This window comes from Taudactylus pleione, unplaced genomic scaffold, assembly GCF_031769625.1.
Source record: "Taudactylus pleione unplaced genomic scaffold, aTauple2 ptg000149l, whole genome shotgun sequence".
Classification (NCBI taxonomy): domain Eukaryota; kingdom Metazoa; phylum Chordata; class Amphibia; order Anura; family Myobatrachidae; genus Taudactylus; species Taudactylus pleione.
The window spans coordinates 1,214,116-1,236,656 of record NW_028284551.1 but is presented as its reverse complement, the minus strand read 5'-3'; the positions used below and the strand labels follow the sequence as shown (position 1 = coordinate 1,236,656).

The 22,541-nt window shown below is 46.4% G+C and overlaps 1 protein-coding gene across 2 annotated transcripts in view; it reads left to right on the top strand.

Moving 5' to 3' along the window:
• The window catches only part of NTAN1 (N-terminal asparagine amidase), an 80,030-nt gene that overhangs the window by 34,137 nt on the left and 23,352 nt on the right, over nucleotides 1–22,541 (top strand). For both annotated transcript variants that reach the window (XR_015878765.1, XM_088474246.1), the window contains exons 6-8: nucleotides 2,368–2,421; nucleotides 10,234–10,287; nucleotides 18,736–18,833. Coding sequence is in view for 1 of the 2 variants with exons in the window: in XM_088474246.1 (XP_088330372.1) it covers nucleotides 2,368–2,421; nucleotides 10,234–10,287; nucleotides 18,736–18,833 (206 nt within the window). In the remaining variant the exon portion in view is untranslated. The remainder of the gene's footprint in view (nucleotides 1–2,367; nucleotides 2,422–10,233; nucleotides 10,288–18,735; nucleotides 18,834–22,541) is intronic.

The window sequence follows — 22,541 nt, the reverse complement described above, 5'->3', positions numbered from 1 at the left end:
TTCCCTTCAGTTTTGTCTTCATCAAGTGAAATGCATGCTCAATCGGATTCAGGTCAGGGGATTGACTTGGTCATTGCATAACATTCCACTTTTTAGACTTAAAAAACTCTTTGGTTGCTTTTGCAGTATGCTTCGGGTCATTGTCCATCTGCACTGTGAAGCGCCGTCCAAGGAGTTCTGAAGCATTTGTCTGAATATGAGCATATAATATTGCCCGAAACACTTCAGAATTCTATTCTGTTGCTTTTGTCAGCAGTCACATCATCAATAAATACAAGGGAACCAGTTCAATTGGCAGCCATACATGCCCACGCCATGACACTACCGCCACCATGGATCATGAGCAGTTCCTTTCCTTCTCCATACTCTTCCCATCACTCTGGTACAAGTTGATCTTTGTCTCATCTGTCCATAGGATGTTGTTCCAGAACTGTAATGGCTTTTTTAGATGTTGTTTGGCAAACTCTAATCTGGTCTTCCTGTTTTTGTGGCTCACCAATGGTTTACATCTTGTGGTTAACCCTCTATATTCACTCTTGTGAAGTCTTCTCTTGATTGTTGACTTTGACACATATACACCTACCTCCTGGAGAGTGTTCTTGATTTGGCCAACTGTTGTGAAAGGGTTTTTCTTCACCAGGGAAATAATTCTTCTGTCATCCACCACAGTTGTTTTCCGTGGTCTTCCGGGACTTTTGGTGTTGCTGAGCTCTCTGGTGTGTTCTTTTTAAGAATGTTCCAAACAGTTGATTTGGCCACACCTAATGTTTTTGCTATTTCTCTGATGGGTTTGTTTTGATTTTTCAGACTAATGATGGCTTGCTTCACTGATAGTGACAGCTCTTTGGATCTCATATTGAGAGTCGACAGCAACTGATTCCAAACGCAAATGTCACACCTAGAATCAACTCCAGACCTTTTACCTGCTTAATTGTTAATGAAATAACGAGGGAATAGCCCACACCTGTCAATGAAATAGCTTTTGAGTTGATAGTCCCATTACTTTTGGCTCCTTAAAAAGTGGGAGGCACATATGAAACCGTTGTAATTCCTACACCGTTCACCTGATTTGGATGTAATTACCCACAAATTAAATCTGAAAGTCTGCAGTTAAAGCACATCTTGTTGGTTTAATTTCAAAGCCATTGTGGTGGTGGTGAATAGAGGACAAGATATGAAAATTCTGTAAATGTCCCAATATTTATGCACCTGACTGTATGTGCACATACTGTACCTGTAATAGCAGTATTACAATGCAGTGAACACTAGCTTTTATAATATAAAGCTTATTTCCTACTCCGTTTGGGAAGGGGAAGACTGATAGGCTGATATGATTTTTACTGGGCTTTAAAAAACAAAAATGTATATTTTTTTCGATTTGATTTAACAGACTCCATGCAACTTAATCTTTAGATGTGTGACCACGTTATCATTCCAACTGGACAACTAGTTGGCTGGTTGCAACCAAAATCTGGTCATGTATGGGAGCAAACCATAATCTTACACTTGCTCCCAAATGCTGCAATACAGTCGTTCAGATTGGTTGGTTAAATGAAACCGAATTAACCAATTTGTTGAAACAACTGTTTTTGTTAATTGTGTGGCGCTTAGGAGGAAATGGCCAGTTGCTCCCATACATTACCAGTTTATCGTTCCAACCAGCCATATAATTGGCTGGTGGAATGGTAATCTGTAGATGTGTGTCCAGCTTTAGGTACTTATGGGGAGATGTCTCAAACCTTCTAAAGAGGAGAAGTTACCCATAGCAACCAATGAGCTTCTGGCTATCATTTATCTAAAAAGCTTTTTAGTTGCTAGGGGCAACAACTCAACTTGTCTTCTTTAGAAAGTTTCATACATCTCCCCCTTATTGTCTACACTTCCAGCATTTACTGTAATGTATATGAATTGTGTACTTTTGATCATCTTTTGTGGTCACAGTGAAGCCGTGCCTCCTGTTATATTCCTGGTTATGTGTACGGGGAGGGGCCGCATTTGTTGTCTATGCAAAGTTGGTAGTGTCTCAGGTTTGTGGAAAACTACATAGGTAGCAAAAGAAAATCGTAAGCCACGTCCTTCTGTTTACTTATGTTGTGGCGAAAGTCATTATATTGATATTGCTGCCCTTTTAATGAACAAAATTGGTAGAATATGGGAAATGATCACCATGACATTGCAGTACAAATTGTCTTATTCTATTATCCCCCTTTCAGGCCACCTTTTATCTGTTTGTTATAAAATGTCAAAGTAAAATACTTTGCACATTAAAAATATAATCGAGCATAATTTTTATTTTTACAGCCACACTGTTGTCATTGTGTAATAATTTGTTTCAAATATACTATTTAAAAACCTATTTTATTGCAGAGACATTTGACAAACAACCAGAGGAAGTGCATCTGGTCACATTCTGCGTCACAGGTAGAGGATTGCACATATTTGTTACCTTTCCTTACTTTTATCTATCCTTGGCACTATTCTATCAGTCTTATACTGGCTACACACCTAACAGATATATCTGCAGATGATGGTTGCTCATACACACTGACCAACCATCATCTATGATCTGGCCGGGGGTCGCGTCTCTTCCCCCCCCCCCTCCCCGTGGCCTCTGCTGCAAGTGTATGGGTGGTCGGCTGACCGCCAGTACGCACAGGTTGATGGACAGATATATCTGCCATCGGCTGTGCAGCACAGCCGACACGATATGTCTGTGAACGACCTTGTTCACAGACATATCGCTGGTACACACTGGCCAACAGGCACACGATATATTGGCCGATCAATTGATTGGCCAATATATCTGCCAGTGTGTACCCAGCATTACACTTTTATTGTCTGTTACCCATCATTGTTGTTCTCACCTTAGTAACAACATCTTTGGCCTACGATTCACAAAATTGGATACAACTGGTTATGGAAGTCAAATTATTAAATAGTATCTGTTTCCCGTGGCTTCGCCGACTATGAAATCGCTTCTGCCAACAATTTTATTTTTTCATTTGAGGTGTTCTAGTTGTACTTTGCATAGGAGCCCTGTCGTGGGAGTGGCCCACATGACCAGCAGCACTATACAGACTGGTGGCAGCAGCACCTTCACCCACCACTAACACCAATGTCACTGTGTGCCCAGTACACAGACTGCTATGTAGCATATCCTATTCAAGTGAACGTGGGCCCTAAGCACCACTCCCCCCACCCCTTACCGGCTGCGGGCAGGGTGCCACATCTATCTCTTGCATTGATGTCAATACATTTTGTTTTTGTTAATTTTTAACTTGACAAATGGAGATGAAACAAAGTGCAGGTTATTTCTAGGAGGTTCTACTACAAAATGATGCAGTTTTCCTGACAATCAGTTCAATAGTTTTGCACCAACTTGGAACAAACAGACACAACGTTCTTATAATATTAGCATAGATTACCTCTCTTTTGATGCCCTTACACGCAGACTGATGCCGTCCATGCTGACCAATCAAATATCGTGCCTCATCCTCTTAATGTTAATGTAGTATCTAGCTTCATCTCTCTGTCATCAAATAGTTTATTTAACAAATTGGTTAGAACAAAGAATTGAACGGCTGCAAGTGAATAATTTGATCCGAAATGTTTTGTTTTATTTTTTTGCAACTTAAAACCTATAACTACAGCTTTGCCTTTTCTCTGCGTCATGAATAGTTTAAAATTAACAGAAATAGTTGTGACTTTCGCAATAAATGCTGGTAGTAAAACCATATAAGAATATCACAATTGTCATCATATAAATAATATTTCAGGTCAGAAATCATAACATTAACTATGAATACAACAAATATAACAACCAGTTGGTACAGGTAGATCTCAGCTCAAAGTAAATGACCAGTAGTTATTTGGTATAGCTAGATGAAGATCCAGTCCTAAATATGAGACCATCTACACACAGCACTGCACTACTCAAAAGGAAGAATTGCTTAAACAAGAAATAAAATTTTATAAATATATATGTTTATTGGACCTAGTTCATCTCAATCTCCACCCCATCCTGCTCAGCACTCTGTCCGGCCCCACCCTCTTGTGTTTTGCGACAGAGACTGAGAATAACATAGAGGGGTCTATTTACTAAGCAGTGTTAGGAGACAGAGTGGAAAGTGATAAGGTGCCAGCCAATCAGCTCCTAAATGTCATTTCACAGGCTGTGTTTGAAAAATGACAGTTGGGAGCTGATTGGCTGGCACCTTATCACTTTTCACTCTGTCTCCTAACACTGCTTAGTAAATACACCCCCTAGTGGTATATTTACTAAAGTGTGGGTTTTTAGAAGTGGAGTTGTTGCCCATAGCAACCAGATTCTAACTTATCTTCTAGAAAAGGGGTGGGGAACTTTTTTTTCTGCCTAGGGCCATTTTGATATAATGAGTAAAAAAGAAAAAAAATATATAACTCAGCGCTATAAAATGCTGAAGTAAATATAAACTGATCCAAATAATAAATATACAGCGGCAAAGAAAAATGTGCTTGTGGGTGCACCATAATCACCTAAAAAAAAAAGTGTGACAAGAAAAAAATGAAAATATATCTCTGCGCTAAAATATATTGGGTTGAGAACAGTATGGATAGAATCATGCACTGTATAGATAATCACATGTAATAAAAATTCATACAAATAATACAGTAATGACCGGTCATAAAAAAAAAATAAAACTTGTGTGTATATATAACAAATTTATGTAAAAAAAACTTTAAGAATCGGACTGTATATTGTGTGAATATAAACACACTTAAAGAGGTGGATCTAAATTGCACAGTCATATATAGGAACCCAGTCTGTTAGGAATTGGGACAATATACACATCCTCACCAGTGTGTAACCAAGTGTATCCGAGCGCTCAGTGGAGAAAAATGTCAAAGTTATTTATATTGAGCTCCGTGGAGCTATATACCATCAGGTGGGTACAATAGATGATCTCCACAGAAAGTTTAGGCGAGCCCTCACTGATGGAGATGGATTAGCAAAGGAGGAGAGGCATGCTTCTGGGAGAGACCTGACCTGGGTATAAGCGGCAGATGAAAGGAGCTCCAGCCGCGTCTCGATCCCGGCCTCTACTCTTAGAGCTGCAACAAGTCCTCCGTCTCTCCTTGTCAGTTGGAATAAAGGCAGGTATGTGTATAGTGTATCCCAGGGGGTCCACAAGAAATCCTCTGACATGTTTCACTCCACAGACTAGGGGCTTTATCAAAGAGTGGCTTGTAGCTCCACAAGGACCCTTTTTATATCCAACAGGTAATTACTCATTGGTGTCCAAATAGGTGTAACTAAATGAACCTGTTTAAATCATTAGCATTGTAGCTAAGCCAAAACTAGATCCACCTCTTTAAGTGGTAAATCTGAATAATAAATAAATAACAGTCCATTGTGATACTTGCATAACAGAATTAATAAACGAAATAAATAAGAAATATTAATACATAAACATAATCATAATGTGCATAATTCAAAAGAAAATGTGATCTTTAATAATTTAGACAATCTATCTCACCATAGTTATGCTTATTCCTAATATTTCACTAAAATATGTAAAAAACGTCCTTTAATAGGAAAAGTATTCTGCGTGAATATACATATAAAATAAAGATGTTCTTTATTCATATAAATAATAAGTAATATAGAATAAACTAATTGAGCCCATGTGTTCAAAGGGTCTAGAACCTATGACCTTCAGTATCCCAACCCATAACCTTACTATTACGCTATCTCTCAGCAGATAAACCATTCAGTCAAAAAAAGGAAACATGTTGTACATAGTCTAGATATTAAGACATATAATTGCTCTCATTCTTCTACCACACAACTTGAAAAATAGACAGGGAAATAGCTCCTAAAATGAACTATTTGTTGAAAAATGAGGGAAATATTTTCTTATTCCTATAGACAAAGGTTTCCTTCACACACGCTTGTTTAATGGATTAAATTAATCCACTTTACATCATTCGACTAACTAGAACTAAATGATGATTGCCCACCTAAAAATCGAACTATGAGACCATATTATTAAAGGTGCGTGTAAGTGGTGCTTATTGTTGACACATGTTGGAATGAATCTTAGAAAAGACTAAAATTCATACAGGGGTATTCAATATGGGAGCGAAAACATCGTTTTTGCGTTAATATCGCACTTATGACGTCATTATCGCAGGTTTGACTTTTACACCGTATTCAATTTCAAAGACTTATCGCAGGTTCGAAAAGTCTTTGATAAAAAAACGGGGATAACTTTTCACCATTGAATAGGTGTCGAAAAAAAGTGCAGAATTGGGGTTTAGGGGTGCAGGCTTAAAAAAAATAGCCTGCACCTCTGGGAATGACATTTAAAAAAGAACTGTATCAAAAAAAGTTTAAAAAAAAAATAGGGACACCCCAAAAAATGTATTTAAAAATTGGGGTGAAAAAAAAAAATGGGAAAACAATGTTTAAAAATAGGGAAATAGGTTCAGGGCTATTCTGCAAGTATGCGGCAGGTGTTTTCTAGAATAGAATTATAGCGGCAGGTGCACAGTTGCAGAATTTTTAAAAACTTACTTTAGGGACTTAAAATATGCTAGTACCCATTTTCATGTACCCCAAATTTGATGGGACCACTTAAAAAACCGAAAAAAACAACCTAAGTGCTCTTCTGCATCACTTCTTCAATGTCGGAAAAAAACACCTGCTGCGGCTATTTACATCCCCGACTTTCATTTAAAGGCTAAAACGGGGATACCCATAGTGATCCCCCATGTTTTTACAACTTTAGGGGGGTCCTGCAATTTTTTTAAGGAAAAATTCGTAACTTTACGCAATTCCAACTTCGCAGACTCCCGTTTTCGTTAATTTCATATTGAATATGGGGATAAGCGGGCGCACGCCCGATACTTTAACGCAGGTAAAAACTCCGATATGAAACGTAAACTTCAACAGCGAAGTTTACGTTTCATATTGAATACCCCTCATAGACTCTTTCATCATATATTTCCACTAAATCTATCCCCCATTGTTCTGTCTATAAGCAAACACTAAAAGAATAGATAAATGTAATAAACTAACCAAGATTCTAATAATGGATGCCCCATATAATGGGGACAAAACTAAATGACAGCTACGAATAATAATTTGTAATGGAAAATGGAAAGGTAAATGATATATATAATCAAGGATTCATTCATAAATAACATGACAATAACATGACACTGGCCTATAAACCTGGGTCTAACTCTCACAGGGAAGGAAAACTGATGTGCTAGACGAATGTATTATCCTCCAACATTGAGATGATGGATAAATGCTCTGATACACCTACCAGCCAGGTCCACATAAAGCTAGTGTACAAAAGATTAAAAATCTAAATTTCAGGACTTAATGATAATTTAGATTTTGCATCTACCTGGCTGGTATGTGTATCAGAGCATTTATCCATCATCTCAATGTTGGAGAATACATTTGTCTAGAACATCTGTTTTCCTTCCCTGTGAGAGTTAGACCTAGGTTTATAGGCAAGTGTCATGTTATTTATGAATGAATCCTTGATTATATATATAATTTACCTTTCCATTACATGTTGTTATTCGTAGCTGTCATTTAGTTTTATCCCCATTATATGGGGCATCCATTATTAGAATCCTGGTTAGTTTGTTACATTTATCTATTCTTTTAGTGTTTGCTTATTGACAGAAAAATGGGGGATAGATTTAGTGGAGATATATGATGAGATGCTATGAATTTTAGTCCTATCTAAGATTCATTCCAACATGTGTCCAGGATAAGACCCACTTACACGCACCCTTAATAATATGGTCTCACAGTTCGATTTTTAGGTGGGCAATCGTCATTTAGTTCTAGATAGTTAGTCGAATGATGTAAAGTGGATTAATTTAATCCATTAAACAAGCATGTGTGAAGGAAACCTTTGTCTCTAGGAATAAGAAAATATTCCCCTCATTTTTCAACAAATAGATCATTTTAGGAGCTATTTCCCTGTCTATTCTTCAAGTTGTGTGGTAGAAGAATGAGAGCAATTATATGTCTTAATATCTAGACCAGGGGTTCCCAACCACGGTCCTCAAAGCACACTAACAGTCCATGTTTTAGGGATAGCCACACTGGAGCCCAAGTGACTTAGGCCCTCATTCAGACCCACTCGCGAGCGGCTGTCCGCTCGCAAGTGGGTCGATGGTCTGCACTGCGCATGCGCACGACGGAGGGAGCTCCATCGTGCGCATGCGCGAGACGCGCCGAGCAAAGGACTTTCCTTCGCTCGGAGTGTCTCATCAAAGGGGGCGTGCTGTCGATGTTGACTGACAGCACGCCCCCTTTGGTGGGCGTGCCGGGCGCGTGCCTGCCAGTCGGAGGTTCCCCATCCCTGTTCTAGAAGGTGCTAGATAAATAATAAGTGGAATCTTATTGGTTGTTATGGCCATCAACTCCACTTCTAAAATCCCACACTTTAGTAAATATACCGCATGCAGTAATCTGACTGACGGGAAAGTACTTGCTCGTGGCATATAAGAACGCCACTTTTGCTCATTCTACTGAGGGGAAAAAGGTTTTCCAGAACATCAGTTACATGTGAATTAACATTTACCTTACCGCGTGTCTATTACTGACTGAGGGGTCTATTTACTAAGCAGTGTTAGGAGACAGTGAAAAGTGATAAGATACCAACCAATCAGCTCCCAACTGTCATCTCACAGGCTGTGTTTGAAAAATGACAGATGGGAGCTGATTGGCTGGCACCTTATCAATTTTTATCACTTTTCACTCTGTCTCCTAACTGCTTAATAAATAGACCCCTAGGTCATACCGGAGGGGCAGCCATTTTTCTACAGACTAAAATGCACAAGTCCTTTGTAAATAACTCGGATACAATGGATTATTATATTAAGACCCGGACACTAAGCCTTGGACGCACGCTATAGGCGATTGTCGCTCGTCTGCGCATGTATATGCATCACGGTATACAATCGGGAAGCCGGCTGCCTTAATACCGGCAGACTGCTTCCCGACTGTCATATCCCGGCGAGGGATGAAATGCCGGGCGTCTAGATGTAGACTCCTGACATTTCCCCGACGCCGGGAGACAGGCGCCCGGCATCCCGATCGATCGATGCCGGGCACCACGAGCGGACAGTCGCGGGGGGGGGGGGGAGGGTTAGGTTTAGGGCACCCGGGGGGGACTTAGGGTTAGGCACCCCCCCGGGGGACTTAGGTTTAGGCAGCGGGGAAGGGGGGGGGTTAGGGTTAGGCACTTAGAGGGGGGATTATGGTTCGGCACTTGGGGGGGAGGTTAGGGTTAGGCACCCCTAAGGAGGGTTAGGGGGTTAGGTTAGTTAGTACTTACCTATCCACGATCGGGATTTCCAGCGCTGTCGGGCTTCTGCTGCCGGGAACTCTGCTGATGTCGGCCAGGTGCTGCCGGGAATCGAACCATGAGGCCGGCGGTATTTCATACCGATTCCATGCATCGCAGTGCGCGTGCACGAACCAGTCATTGCGATCGGGAATCGAGCTCTCTTAACACAAAGACTGAGCGCCACTTTGAGTGACAGAATGTGCTGTTTGTGGGTGGTGACAGGGTAAGGTGATTGTGAACGAGGGAGTTGTGCTGCGAACACAGGCGTGTCTGGGCATCTAAACGGCGTTTTATGGTTGTGCATAATTAGCATGGAAGCGTCATTGTACACGTCACTTGGTTGTATTTCAGCTTGCAGTGATCACAGTGCTTGCGGTGGGGTAGGGTTGACCTCAAGGGCTGCGAGCAGCTCCGATGATTCTCGATGGTTCTGATTAATCATTCACTTCCTGGAGATGACGTGAATAGTGGGCGTCTTTATACCGGCGTGCGCTTACTCTGCCTTCGCTCTCTAAAACATAGAGGGCGTCCTTACACCAGACAGTGCGATCGTGGAGTTTGCATACCCGGCTCCTTTTGGCAGCGAGAGAGCGCAGCTTAGCGTCCGGGTCTGAATCGACCCCTTAATTCTGAGGCTCCTAAATTAACTATTATTTGGCATAGGATAGTTGACATGTCTTACACAGAAGGTACATATTGCTTTGAAATCCCAGTGATTGGGCCCTTCATCTCATTGATTTTCCAATAACTGTAGCAATAAAATAACTGTATTTAAATGTAAAATACCACTTCTATGTAGGAATACATTTGTGCTGGTCTGCCTATTTATATTTAGTAAAAATGACATTTATATATATTTCCTTTACCATAGATTTAAATGACAAGAAAGAAAATGGTGTCCACCTTCCCATAATTTACGGAATTGGTAAGTGTAAATAAAATCTGGAATTTTTTTTTATCAGATTTTTCACTGCACAGGAACGATGTAGCTCTATAAACGCTAGCTGGAAACCATGTGTCTGCACAGGAACGATGTAGCTCTATAAACGCTAGCTGGAAAAGCATGTGTCTGCACAGGAACGATGTAGCTCTATAAACGCTAGCTGGAAACCCATGTGTCTGCACAGGAACGATGTAGCTCTATAAATGCTAGCTGGAAAAGCATGTGTCTGCACAGGAGCGATGTAGCTCTATAAACGCTAGCTGGAAACAATGTGTCTGCACAGGAACGATGTAGCTCTATAAACGCTAGCTGGAAAAGCATGTGTCTGCACAGGAGCGATGTAGCTCTATAAACGCTAGCTGGAAAAGCATGTGTCTGCACAGGAACGATATATAGCTCTTTCTACTTCAGGGTCCATAGGGTATCCACAGGATACCTTGGGGTATAGGTGTGACGTCAGTCATCGGGCACCAAAGAGTTAAGCTTTCAGCCTCCCAGGATGCACTAGGTCCCCCTCCTATACCCCGCCCCCGAGCCAAGGCATCTCAGTTTCGTTTGGTGCCCGGCCGTAGTCGGAGGCACCTGCTAGAGGGGGGCTTAGAAGAGCCCCTGAAGCTTTTTCTTCATGCAGCTGTGGCTGCACATCTGGATGAACAGCATGGACAGTCAGTCCTGACGTCCATGCTGTCTTCCCTACAGCCCGCCGGTACCAGAACGCCGGTACTGATCCGGGGATGCTGGTGGACAACTGGGGTCACAGCTAGCGGTGACCCCAGATGTTCCGGACCATGGCCGGATTCAAGGGGGACTGAGGTAACAGCGGGGTCCCGCGGGGGGTCCCCGCTGATCACATGGTCCTAAGTCCCCAGGCAGGGGGCTCCCTGGGGACTGGCTGCAGCGTGGAGCCAGGCGACCAACCTGCGCTTCCACTACCCCCTGGGACAGCGGACCGCAGCAGAGCGGTAGCGCTGCGGTGTCCCAGGGGTTAAATGCATGCCAGGGGAGCGCGCCTTCCCTGTCTCACAGCCGGCGCCTCCCCCGCTGCACACAGCCCTCTCTGCACTGTGCTGACTGGCCTTGTGTCAGCGCTCCTCCGCCAGGCCAGCCTTCTCTCTGCTCCTCGGTGGCCATCTTTTCTGAAGCATGGTGAACGCTGCTGGAAGCCTGCATTGGAAGCATTGTGGTCTGGGTCCCCCCGCATACCTCTCCTCCGCTGTGGTCAGGTCTGTGTATGCAGCGCTGTGTCCTACCAGGCCCTGTGTCTGTATAGTTGAGTGATCAGCGCTGTTAGTGCAGGAATTGTTACTTCTCTGCATTGTATGTGACTGTGCTAGCGCTGCTGCCTGTAACTTTTTTTCTAAACTGTCAGCTTTATACTGTCCCTGTTTTTTCTGCTAAGCCCTTGCGGTGCGGTGCTGCAGGGTGGTCTCTCGCCTCTTAAATATATAATTGGTGAGAGGGGTCACATACGTGGTGCCATCATGTCTGAAAGTGATTTTCCCCTCCGGCTACAGTGTACTACGTGTAAAGTACCGTTAGCGGAGGGGGAGGGTAGCGTGGAGGGCCTCTGCCGGCAGTGTTTGTCTATGGCGCGGCCTCTTACGGTTACTGCACCGGTACAGGAGCCGCCCTGGGCTTGTTTCGCTCAAGCGCTTACAGCCTTAGTGGGCCAATTAGCTCCGCAGCCCGCGTTTACACCGATGGGTTTGTCCCAGCAGTCAGTGGTGTCGTCACCCATGCAGGGTTTCCCACGACAATTGGTGGTACCCCACCGTCTCCCTATTTCCCCGCTCCTGGTTTCTCAGGAGCCAGCGTGGGTTAACTCCCTGACGAGTTCTGTACAGCACTTGTTGGATGTGTTGCAAGGGGAGTCTGTGATGCGGCCGCATAAACGGCCGGTGGCGTCTTTGTCGGCTCCTTATGAGGATGACGAGGGGACGTCTGATGATGGGGAGATTCTGGATCCTTACGATCAGGAACCTCTCCATGCTAAGGACGCTGATGCTAAGTCCAAAGTATATATTCCTGGACTTATTCGGGCGGTCCGCACAGCCTTGGTGATTGAGGACGAAGTTCCCCCAGCGGCTAAATCTAAGTATGCCTTTTTCAAAGATGTGAAGGGCGATGCCACAGTCTTTCCTCTTTCGGGTCAGTTGGTGGACCATTTAGAGGAGGCGTGGAAACAGCCTGGCAAAAGATACCAGCCGCAGAGACGCATGGCGGTGGCTTATCCGTTCGCGGATAATTATTTTGCAAAGTGGGAATCCCCTCCACAGGTGGATTCTCACGTGACCCGTCTTGTCCGTAGTGCCACATTGCCGATGCCATCCATGTCCTCCCTTAAGGATGCTACGGACCGCAAGGCGGAGATCTGCCTGAAGTCCGCTTATTCCCTTGCGGGGGGGGCAGCGCGGCCGGCTATGGCCATTTGCTGGGTTGCCAGAGCGATGGAGCGCTGGGCGGATTCATTAGAGGCTTCTTTTGATTCCGACTGTCCGGCCGAACAGGCGGAGTTGATTGGCAATCTCCGTGATTCGGCCACTTACATCAACGAGGCGGCCCTAGACATTAGTACTCTGGTGTCTAGGATTTCTTCAGCAGCGGTAGCTGCTCGTCGCACCTTGCGGCTGCGATCCTGGAAGGCGGACGCAGATTTCAAAAAGGGTCTGGAGGCGTTGCCGTTTACCGGAGAAGTTCTCTTTGGTCCGGATCTGGATAAGATTGTGGCCACACTGGCGGCAGCCAAATTGGCTTGTCTCCCGTCGGCCGCTGCTCCTTCTGGTTCTGGACCATCGTCCTTTCGGTCATCTAGGGCCCAGGGCAGGCCCAAACCACAGTCGTTTCCTCGACAGGCTGGCCCTAAGAAATCGGTCAAGCCCCGGAAGCAGGCATGGAGTACCAGACGTCCGGCCCCCAAGCCAGATGACAAGCCTGCGGCCTGACGGTCCGGGCCTCCCTTTGGGGGATCCCAGGGTGGGAGGCCGCCTGCTGTTGTTCGCCCAGTGTTGGTCGACCACTACGACAGACACTTGGGTTCTGGAGGTGGTCTCCCACGGGTACGTCCTCTCCTTCCGGCACAGACCCCCGGCTCGATTCTTCACCACGGGTCTACCATCAGACCGGAACAAGGCTACGGAGCTGCGGAAGGTATTGCACACTATGCTCCAGGCTGGAGTTATAGTGCCTGTTCCATTCTCCCAGAGGGGCCAGGGTTTCTATTCAAATCTTTTTTTGGTACAGAAACCCAATGGGTCGTATCGTCCGATTCTCAACCTCAAAGCACTTAACAAGTCTTTGCGGGTACCGAAGTTTTCGGATGGAGACCCTACGGTCCATCATTCTGGCGCTGGAACCTGGGGACTACATGGTGTCATTGGACATACAGGACGCTTACCTGCATGTCCCTATTCTTTTGCGCCATCAACAGTTCCTCAGGTTTGCAATCCGCAGCGACCACTTCCAGTTTCGAGCGTTACCTTTTGGCCTGGCGACAGCACCACGGGTTTTCACCAAGGTGATGGCGGTCATGGCGGCTTCTCTGCGGCTGCAGGGAGTCCGCATGTTGCCGTACTTGGACGACCTGTTATTGGTGGCAGGATCTCCAGAGCTCCTGTTACGCCACTTGGACCTGACCATTGCACTGCTGCAACGGCACGACTGGCTAATCAACTGGCAGAAGTCCACTCTAATCCCGTCTCGGAGGATTCTGCATCTGGGAGCCTTATTGGACTCGGGACAGCAGAGGATCTTCGTAATGTAGGACAAGATCTCTGCTTTACAGTCAAGGGTGCGCAGTTCTCTGCACAGCCGCCGGGTGTCCCTACACTCGGCGATGAGGTTACTGGGCTCCATGGTGTCGGTGTCACTCCAGACCTCTGCAGCACCTGATCCTGTCCAAGTGGAACGGGCTGCCTCAGTCTCTGAAGTCCCAGACGATTGTGCTCACCCCGGAGGTTCGCCTGTCCCTTGCTTGGTGGTTACAGACGACCCACCTCAACAAGGGACGTCCGTTCTGGGTTCCAAATTGGGTCCTGTTGACAATGGACGCCAGTCTTCGGGGCTGGGGAGCGGTTTTGGGTCCACACTTGTTCCAGGGCAGGTGGACGCCGACAGAAGCGGAGCTTCCCATAAATATCTTGGAAATTCGTGCGGTCTTCAATGCTCTCCAGCAGGCACATCGGTTTCTCCAGGGTCACCCGGTACAGGTCCAGTCGGACAACGCTACCACCGTGGCCTACATAAACAGGCAAGGAGGAACCCGCAGTCGGGCGGCTCTCGTAGAGGTCTCTCGGATCCTGGTTTGGGCGGAGCGCAATCTTCCGGCCATATCAGCGGTCTTCATCCCGGGAGTGCTAAATTGGGAGGCGGACTTTCTAAGTCGCCAGGACGTTCATCCGGGGGAATGGTCCCTGCACCCGGACGTTTTTCAACTGCTGGTGGACAGGTGGGGTCTTCCAGAGATCGACCTCATGGCGTCCCGGCACAACAACAAGTTGCCGGTGTACGGGTCTCGCACAAGAGACGAAGGGGCGTCTCTGGTGGATGCTCTGTCTGTCCGGTGGACGTTCCGGTTCGCATCCCTGTTCCCTCCGGTCTCTCTTCTTCCACGGGTAATCCGGAAATTCAAACAGGAAGGAGGGACGCTCCTGTTGATAGCTCCCGCGTGGCCCAGATGGCACTGGTTCTCAGACCTTCAGGGTCTGTCCGTGGTCAGTCCTCTGCGGTTGCCGCTACGACCGGACCTTCTGTCTCAGGGTCCTTGTCTTCACCCGGACCTGAGTCGGCTGTCTTTGACGGCGTGGCTGTTGAGACGGCCATGCTGAGGTCCCGGGGGTTTTTCCAGCTCTGTGGTTCGTACCATGTTGCGAGCTCGGAAACCGTCTTCCGCGAGGATATACCATCGCGTGTGGCATACGTTCTTCCAGTGGTGTCGACCGAGAGGTTATGCACCGCGGGAGTTTCGTCTGTCTCGGATTCTCGCCTTCCTACAAGCGGGGCTAGATCATGGGCTTCGCCTTGCTTCTTTGAAGGTACAGGTTTCGGCCCTGTCTGTTTGGTTTCACCGTAGGATTGCTACAATCCCGGATGTGCGCACCTTTATGCAAGGTGTTGTCCGCATTCAGCCGCCCTTTGTTCCACCTGTGGCGCCTTGGGATTTGGCTGTGGTCCTGAGGGCTCTCCAAGGACCGCCGTTTGAACCACTGGGCTCAGTGGATCTTAAATGGCTAACAGCTAAGACTGTTTTCCTTCTGGCTATTGCTTCGGCCAGACGTGTTTCTGAGTTAGGGGCTCTTTCTTGTAGACCCCCTTTCTTAGTTTTTCATGGGAACAGGGCAGTGCTCCGCACTCGGCCCGAGTTTCTTCCCAAAGTTGTTTCCCAGTTTCATGTTAACGAGGAAATCGTTGTTCCAGCCTTTAACTCACCGGGTCTTTCCGTGGGTGAGGCCTCTTTGGATGTTGTGCGGGCCTTAAGGACTTATGTTGACTGCACTTCTTCGTTTAGGAAGTCGGACGCTTTGTTTGTCCTCTATGGCTTCTGTAAAAAGGGTTGGCCTGCTTCAAAGCAAACTTTGGCAGCCTGGATCCGTATGGCTATTTCGGAAGCTTATCTTCATGAAGGCCTGCCGGTTCCTCCTTCTGTGAAGGCTCATTCCACTAGGTCTGTGGGTCCTTCGTGGGCAGCTCGACGTGGTGCCTCTGCAGTCCAGATCTGCAAGGCTGCTACGTGGTCCTCTGTCCATACCTTCGTGAGGTATTACAGGTTTGACACCTTCGCCTCTCAGGATGCTTCCTTCGGCCGGCGGATTCTCCTTTCTGCACAGGAGCGTCCCCACCCTTAAAGGATACTGCTTTGGGACATCCCCAAGGTATCCTGTGGATACCCTATGGACCCTGAAGTAGAAAATATGAGATATGGTAAGAACTTACCCTTGTTATCTCTATTTCTACGAAGTCCATAGGGTTCCACAGGACTCCCACCCTGTCGCACCTGTGCTGCAGATGGGCTTTGCTCTGGTCACCGGTTTTCCGTCTCCCTCTGGTGAAAATGTGATTCTTGTATGTGTCCAGATCTTTGTTCTCTCTCTTCCTTCTCCTCCTCCGGCCTATGGCTTGGTAACTAACGGAGATGCCTTGGCTCGGGGGCGGGGTATAGGAGGGGGACCTAATGCATCCTGGGAGGCTGAAAGCTTAACTCTTTGGTGCCCGATGACTGACGTCACACCTATACCCAAAGGTATCCTGTGGAACCCTATGGACTTCGTAGAAATAGAGATAACAAGGGTAAGTTCTTACCATATCTCATATTATAAACGCTAGCTGGAAACCATGTGTCTGCACAGGAACGATGTAGCTCTATAAACGCTAGCTGGAAAAGCATGTGTCTGCACAGGAGCGATGTAGCTCTATAAACGCTAGCTGGAAAAGCATGTGTCTGCACAGGAGCGATGTAGCTCTATAAACGCTAGCTGGAAAACCATGTGTCTGCACAGGAGCGATGTAGTTCTGTAAACGCTAGCTGGAAAAGCATGTGTCTGCACAGGAACGATGTAGCTCTATAAATGCTAGCTGGAAACCATGTGTCTGCACAGGAACGATGTAGCTCTATAAACGCTAGCTGGAAAACCATGTGTCTGCACAGGAGCGATGTAGCTCTATAAATGCTAGCTGGAAAAGCATGTGTCTGCACAGGAGCGATGTAGCTCTATAAACGCTAGCTGGAAAACCATGTGTCTGCACAGGAACGATGTAGCTCTATAAACGCTAGCTAGAAACCATGTGTCTGCACAGGAGCGATGTAGCTCTATAAACGCTAGCTGGAAAAGCATGTGTCTGCACAGGAGCGATGTAGCTCTATAAACGCTAGCTGGAAAAGCATGTGTCTGCACAGGAGCGATGTAGCTCTATAAACGCTAGCTGGAAAAGCATGTGTCTGCACAGGAGCGATGTAGCTCTATAAACGCTAGCTGGAAACCATGTGTCTGTCACCTCCTTTGGCACTGACCATTGTTGTGTGTCACTCTGAGAACAAAACATTTTTGGGGAAAGCGTTCTGCTTCCTCCATCACTGTCAGCATAGGATGCAACCAATCAGTAATTTTTTGGGGCAGGGTAGAGATACCAATTTGACAATGTCCATGTTCCTTTGTACACAGTCAAATATAATGTAAATGTAAACCCTCTATGGTGCACTCATTTTTAACCTGATCCTCATACAAAGATAATCTTCCACAGACCTGTTTCTCTGCTATCTGAGCTAATGACCACCACCATGAGCTAAATAACAGAATTTCACACTATACACAAACAGGAAACTTAGTGGGTGCAGAAACAGACACCCACATATTCAGATCTTTTCAGTTTACAAGTTTTTGAAACTTATTTGTAAATATTTGTAAGCATTTGTAGACTTTCCAAAAGCAGAAGTAAATTGTCATTACATTTCTGTTTTTATTTAAATATTATTTTTCATTATTTCTCTCTGCATGTTTTATTGTGCCTATGTACACAATGGTTATTGCATCAAACTGGATGATGGTTGATGAGTTTATGCAGTTTGTTGAAAGAGGAGCGTGCTACTGTGCAGACTCCAGTCTTCCTGTCCCTCCAGCGAAGCTTAATATCCTCTTCCAAGATGGCCACCAAGATCACTACTGAGCATGTGCAGGGACCATCTTGGTGGGAGACAGTGGTCTCCTACTTAGCAGATAATAACTGGGTCTTTTATATAGGAGCTATTAACAATGTTCCAGCATCCTGCAACACTACCTGCCAGCAGCATGCACTCACCGACTGGTGAGCTGTATAGAACCCCGTTTGGCTCAAGCTCCGCTCCATCACTAGTGTGCATGTAACCGTGAGTACGGCTGTACCAGCTATCTGAGAACAGGAGAATATCTCCGGCACTGAGAAGGGTACTTTACAGATCATAACTTCACTGTGACACTTCCGCTATGCAAATCTAGTCCCTTACTCTCCATAAATGGGAGCCTAGTAATATAGAACTGTTACAGGGAGTGTCAGCACTTAAGTTATAAGAGGTCAAACACCCTCTTACCCAAACATGAAATATACGCTGCAATTGGCAAATATAGGGTGACCCCCACCAAAAATAGACAATCAATATATAAATTATTAGCCAGATTAATGACATTATAATACCTGGCTGCTTCCTCAGGCAGTGTTGAGATGTGAGGTCATTGGGAAGAAGAGGCTCTTCAGTCTTGTGCTTTTTGTGTTTGGGAACCGCTCCTCAAATATCTACATCATTTTCGCTTTGTGTTCACAGTTAATGTTTCATAAGTACTTAGAATTTTATATTATTTTGCTACCAAGTGCTTAAAGCCTTTATTTATTCATACCATACATAAAATGGTAATATTCCAGAGACGCTTGACTTTTGTAACAAGCCATTTTGATTATGATTTCCAGCGGTCAATGTTAAAAATGGAGAAATTTTCAAAGCAAAATTTCAGGACCACCAGCCAGATGAGGATCTAAGATCCGCGTACATCCTAACAGGAGGACATGTAAGTATAATGTTATATGTTCATAAAACAGGAACTGACATTTTTTACATCTCAGCCAATAAATTATTGGGTGGAACTGAGATATTCCATAAAATTAGGGTGGTGCTGACAGACTTATTGCAGAAAGAGAGACTCCTGGCTACAGAATCTCTGTAGGACCAATCATGCTTAAGCCTGCTAATGACACGGCTGTGCATAGGTGGCCTGAGGCCTCATAACTTAGAACTAGGATGGCCGAATAGTAACCTAAAATGTACAAAAGGGGTCATCCTCTGTATATAATGTTACATCTTTAGGGGTTTTCCTACTCTGAGATCAATGTCTGGAGATCGTGCATGGCACTCCACTACTCTCCTTCATTGTGCTAACAGTGCTGCAGCCGCTGGTAAAAGGGCCGGACTCCAGACATCAATTTGGCTGCATATTGTGAGAGAAGTGGCACACTGATACAGACTCCGTCCCTCGCTGATTTGTCATGGACTGCATGTATATTTGTACGCAGTTGTTTGGATTTGTGAAGACGCCAGTGGGTCAGTAATATCCTGGTGGTTGAAACATTTGCATATTTCTTCTTCCCTCCATAACGGAAACAGTCTTTAGTTAGTGGGTATAGGCTTGAGTAGGAATCCAGGCACTACACAGTTAACTTTTTTCTCCCTGCAGCCTAGGCTCCTTCTCCCCTATACCTCGCCCCCAGTGCGCCAGTTTTTACTTTGGTGCCGTCAGGAGCGGAAACTGTTTAAACAGGGGGCTGCTTTTAAGCAGCCTCATGTTCTACTTTCTTTTATTTATTTTTTTAAGAGTGGGCAGCGCTAGGCGTCCTACAGGATGCCTATGCTGCCTCTCAACCAACCCCCGGCATCGGCGGCCACAGCGCTGGCAAGTGGGTCAGCTTCTTCACCCGGGCCCTCAGCAGCACACATGGGAGTCGCAGCCGGAACTAGCAGTGGAAAAGGTAAGAGCGGATCCCTGCAAGCATGGGCAGCTTTGTAGCAGCTGTGACCGCTGTTGCGGGAGACCACCGGCGGTGCTGTCAGTAAGCATCCAGGCTGCCTGGGTGGGCGGTGGGCAGTGGGCGCTTCTAAGGAGGTGGCCACTTCCCAGGAGGTCCATGTCAGAAGGGGGAAGTAGGCTCACCCTCTTAGCTCCCCCCCCCCCCTTTGGCACATCCCCTCATAGTAGCCTTCTGTCGCAGGGCTTTCCCTCCTCCTCTCCCCTCCCACACAAACATGTTGTGTAACTGCAGGACTTGTACCATGGTACTTTCTCCTCAGGCACCTGACCATAATGGGCTCTGTGTCCAGTGTTTTGCAGCAAGAGGATCAGTCGGCCATAACTTCCAGCCAGGAACCGGCTTGGGGTACCTCTCTTTAAAAGGTAAAGTTGCAGTTGGTTAATAAACTTGCAACCCCCAAGCCCGCTCCCCCTGCTCTTACCTCTACAGGGGCCCAGTTGTACATTCTCAGAGTACTTTACAGCCGACTGTCGTAGAACCACTATGGATACAGTCCTTCTTGCAATCAGTACAAGGGTTAGCCCAGGTGTCAGCATCTTTCCAGCAGATGCTGGACAGGGGCCAAGCACAGACCCTCCAGGCGAGAGAGTTCTACACCCCTGTCCAGTTATGATTCAGATTCTTGTGTCCTCAGTCCATGAGGACAATATGTCCAATGCTTCAGATGTTGATACCTTTCCTATCCCGGAGAATTCCCTACCTCCGCATCAAGGATGCCGAGCAGGCCCCTAAGGCTAGCGCTCCGGTGTTCAAACGTCAGAAGATCATTCCAGCAGAGTTCCCTTCTTCTGTTTAGCTAGAGGACCTCCTAGCGGAGGCATGGGCTCACAGTAATAAGTGCTACCAGGTTTCTAAGCGCATTGCCTCCTTTTATCCACAGTCTGCTGCGGATTGGGCCAAATGGGAGCCTCCGCTGGTGGATGCTCACATTGCCTGCCTAGTCAAGAACACTACCCTTCCTATTCCTAATACGGCATCCCTTAAGGATCCGACAGATAGGCAGTTGGAATCTTCCCTTAAGGGGATTTATCCTCATGCAGGTGCCATCGCACCTCCAGCTCTAGTGTCTGCTTAGGTGGCTAAAGCCATTGGGGGTTGGGCAGACACCCTTGAAGATTGCACTCAGCACGGGTACCCATTGGAATGTGCTATTCTCTTTAGTGGAGCACAACTTGGAGAGGCAGCAGTAGACACTGGTATCTTAACCTCCAAGGTGTCCGCATCCTCTGTGTCTGCTAGAAGGCCCTGAAGGCTCTTCTTTGTTCATGGGACATTCTCTTTGAGCCAAATTTAGACAAGATCATGGCCAAGGTGGCTGCGTCCAAGTCTGTCTACCTCCCTTCTTCGGCAGCCTCTAGGTTGTGAATCTCATTTTCACTCCTTTCATCAGCATTGTGAAGCAAAGGCCCAGCCTCTCTCAAGGTTCTAGGTTTACTCATCCAAGGGTTCTGTACTAAACAGCCCTGGTCTATCAAATGCCCTGCCACATGATGGGGTGGGCCTCAACCTGGGGGATCTCAGTGTGGGAGGCCGACTGCTGCTGTTCTCCGAGACCTGGATGGAGACCACGTTGGAAACCTGAGTGCAAGGTTTTTTCCTCCCAGGGCTGCATCCTAAGCTTTCGGGAGCAGCCTCTGATCCAATATTTTTTCCACAGGCTTTCTGGTGGATCCAGGCAAAGCAGAAGCACTTCGGGAGTCCATTCTCTCCCTGCTGGCCTCCAAAGTAATTGTTCCAGTTCTCCTGTCTCAGAGAGGCAAGGGCTTTAATGCTTGGTTGAGAAGTTGAATGGTTCCTTCTGGCCAATCCTCATCTGATGACCCTCAACAGGTACTGTACTTGTGGGGTCCCCTGATTCTGCATTGAGGGCCTGACTCTGCAAGGATCGTAATTGCAAAGCTGCATGCAGGCAGCTTTGCAATTGCGACCCTTGCAGATATGGTAATGCAGCAAGAAGCATCACGCCTCTTGTGTATTACTTATCCGAGCTACATTGTCCTCCTTGGACTTCCAGGATGCCTATTTGGATGTTCCTATCCGGCTCAGTCACCAGGGCTTCCTGAGGTACAATATGTGGACTGGAAGGAACATTTACAGTTTCGGACATTGCAATTTGGAGAAGTGCCATCTGGTGGCCTTGCTGGATTCCACAGTTCAGTGGGTCTTCCTCCCAGCAGAAAACTTCGGGACCCACAGACCATGTTACGTAAATTCTTACGTCATTGCTGAGTGTCAATACACTCTTGCATGCAGATCCTGGGCTCTCTTATCTCCACCTTCGACATGGTGCAGTATGCCCAGTTCCACTCCTGGTCTCTTCAGATGGAAGTTCTGTCCCAGTGGAGCAAGCCACATCGGCAGTTCAAGGCGCAAATGATCACCCTCTCTTGGGAGGTCCGGCACTTCCTCAGGGCACTTCCTTGGGAGGTCCGGCACTTCTTCAGGGGTCTCATCTGGACAAGGGCTACCCCTTTTGGATTCAGGATTGGGTCCTCCTCACCACCAAGGCAAGTCTTCGCAGGTATTTAATACTGATTGCTCTGCCACTTCTCCAGCATCATCTGGTCCAGGAACAGTCTGACAGCCGCCGCCTACATGAACCATCAAGGCGGCACTCGCATTTGTGGTGTCATGAAGGAGGTGTCGCATTCTCAACTGGGCAGAGAGTCCTCTTCAGGCTCTGTAAGTGGTTT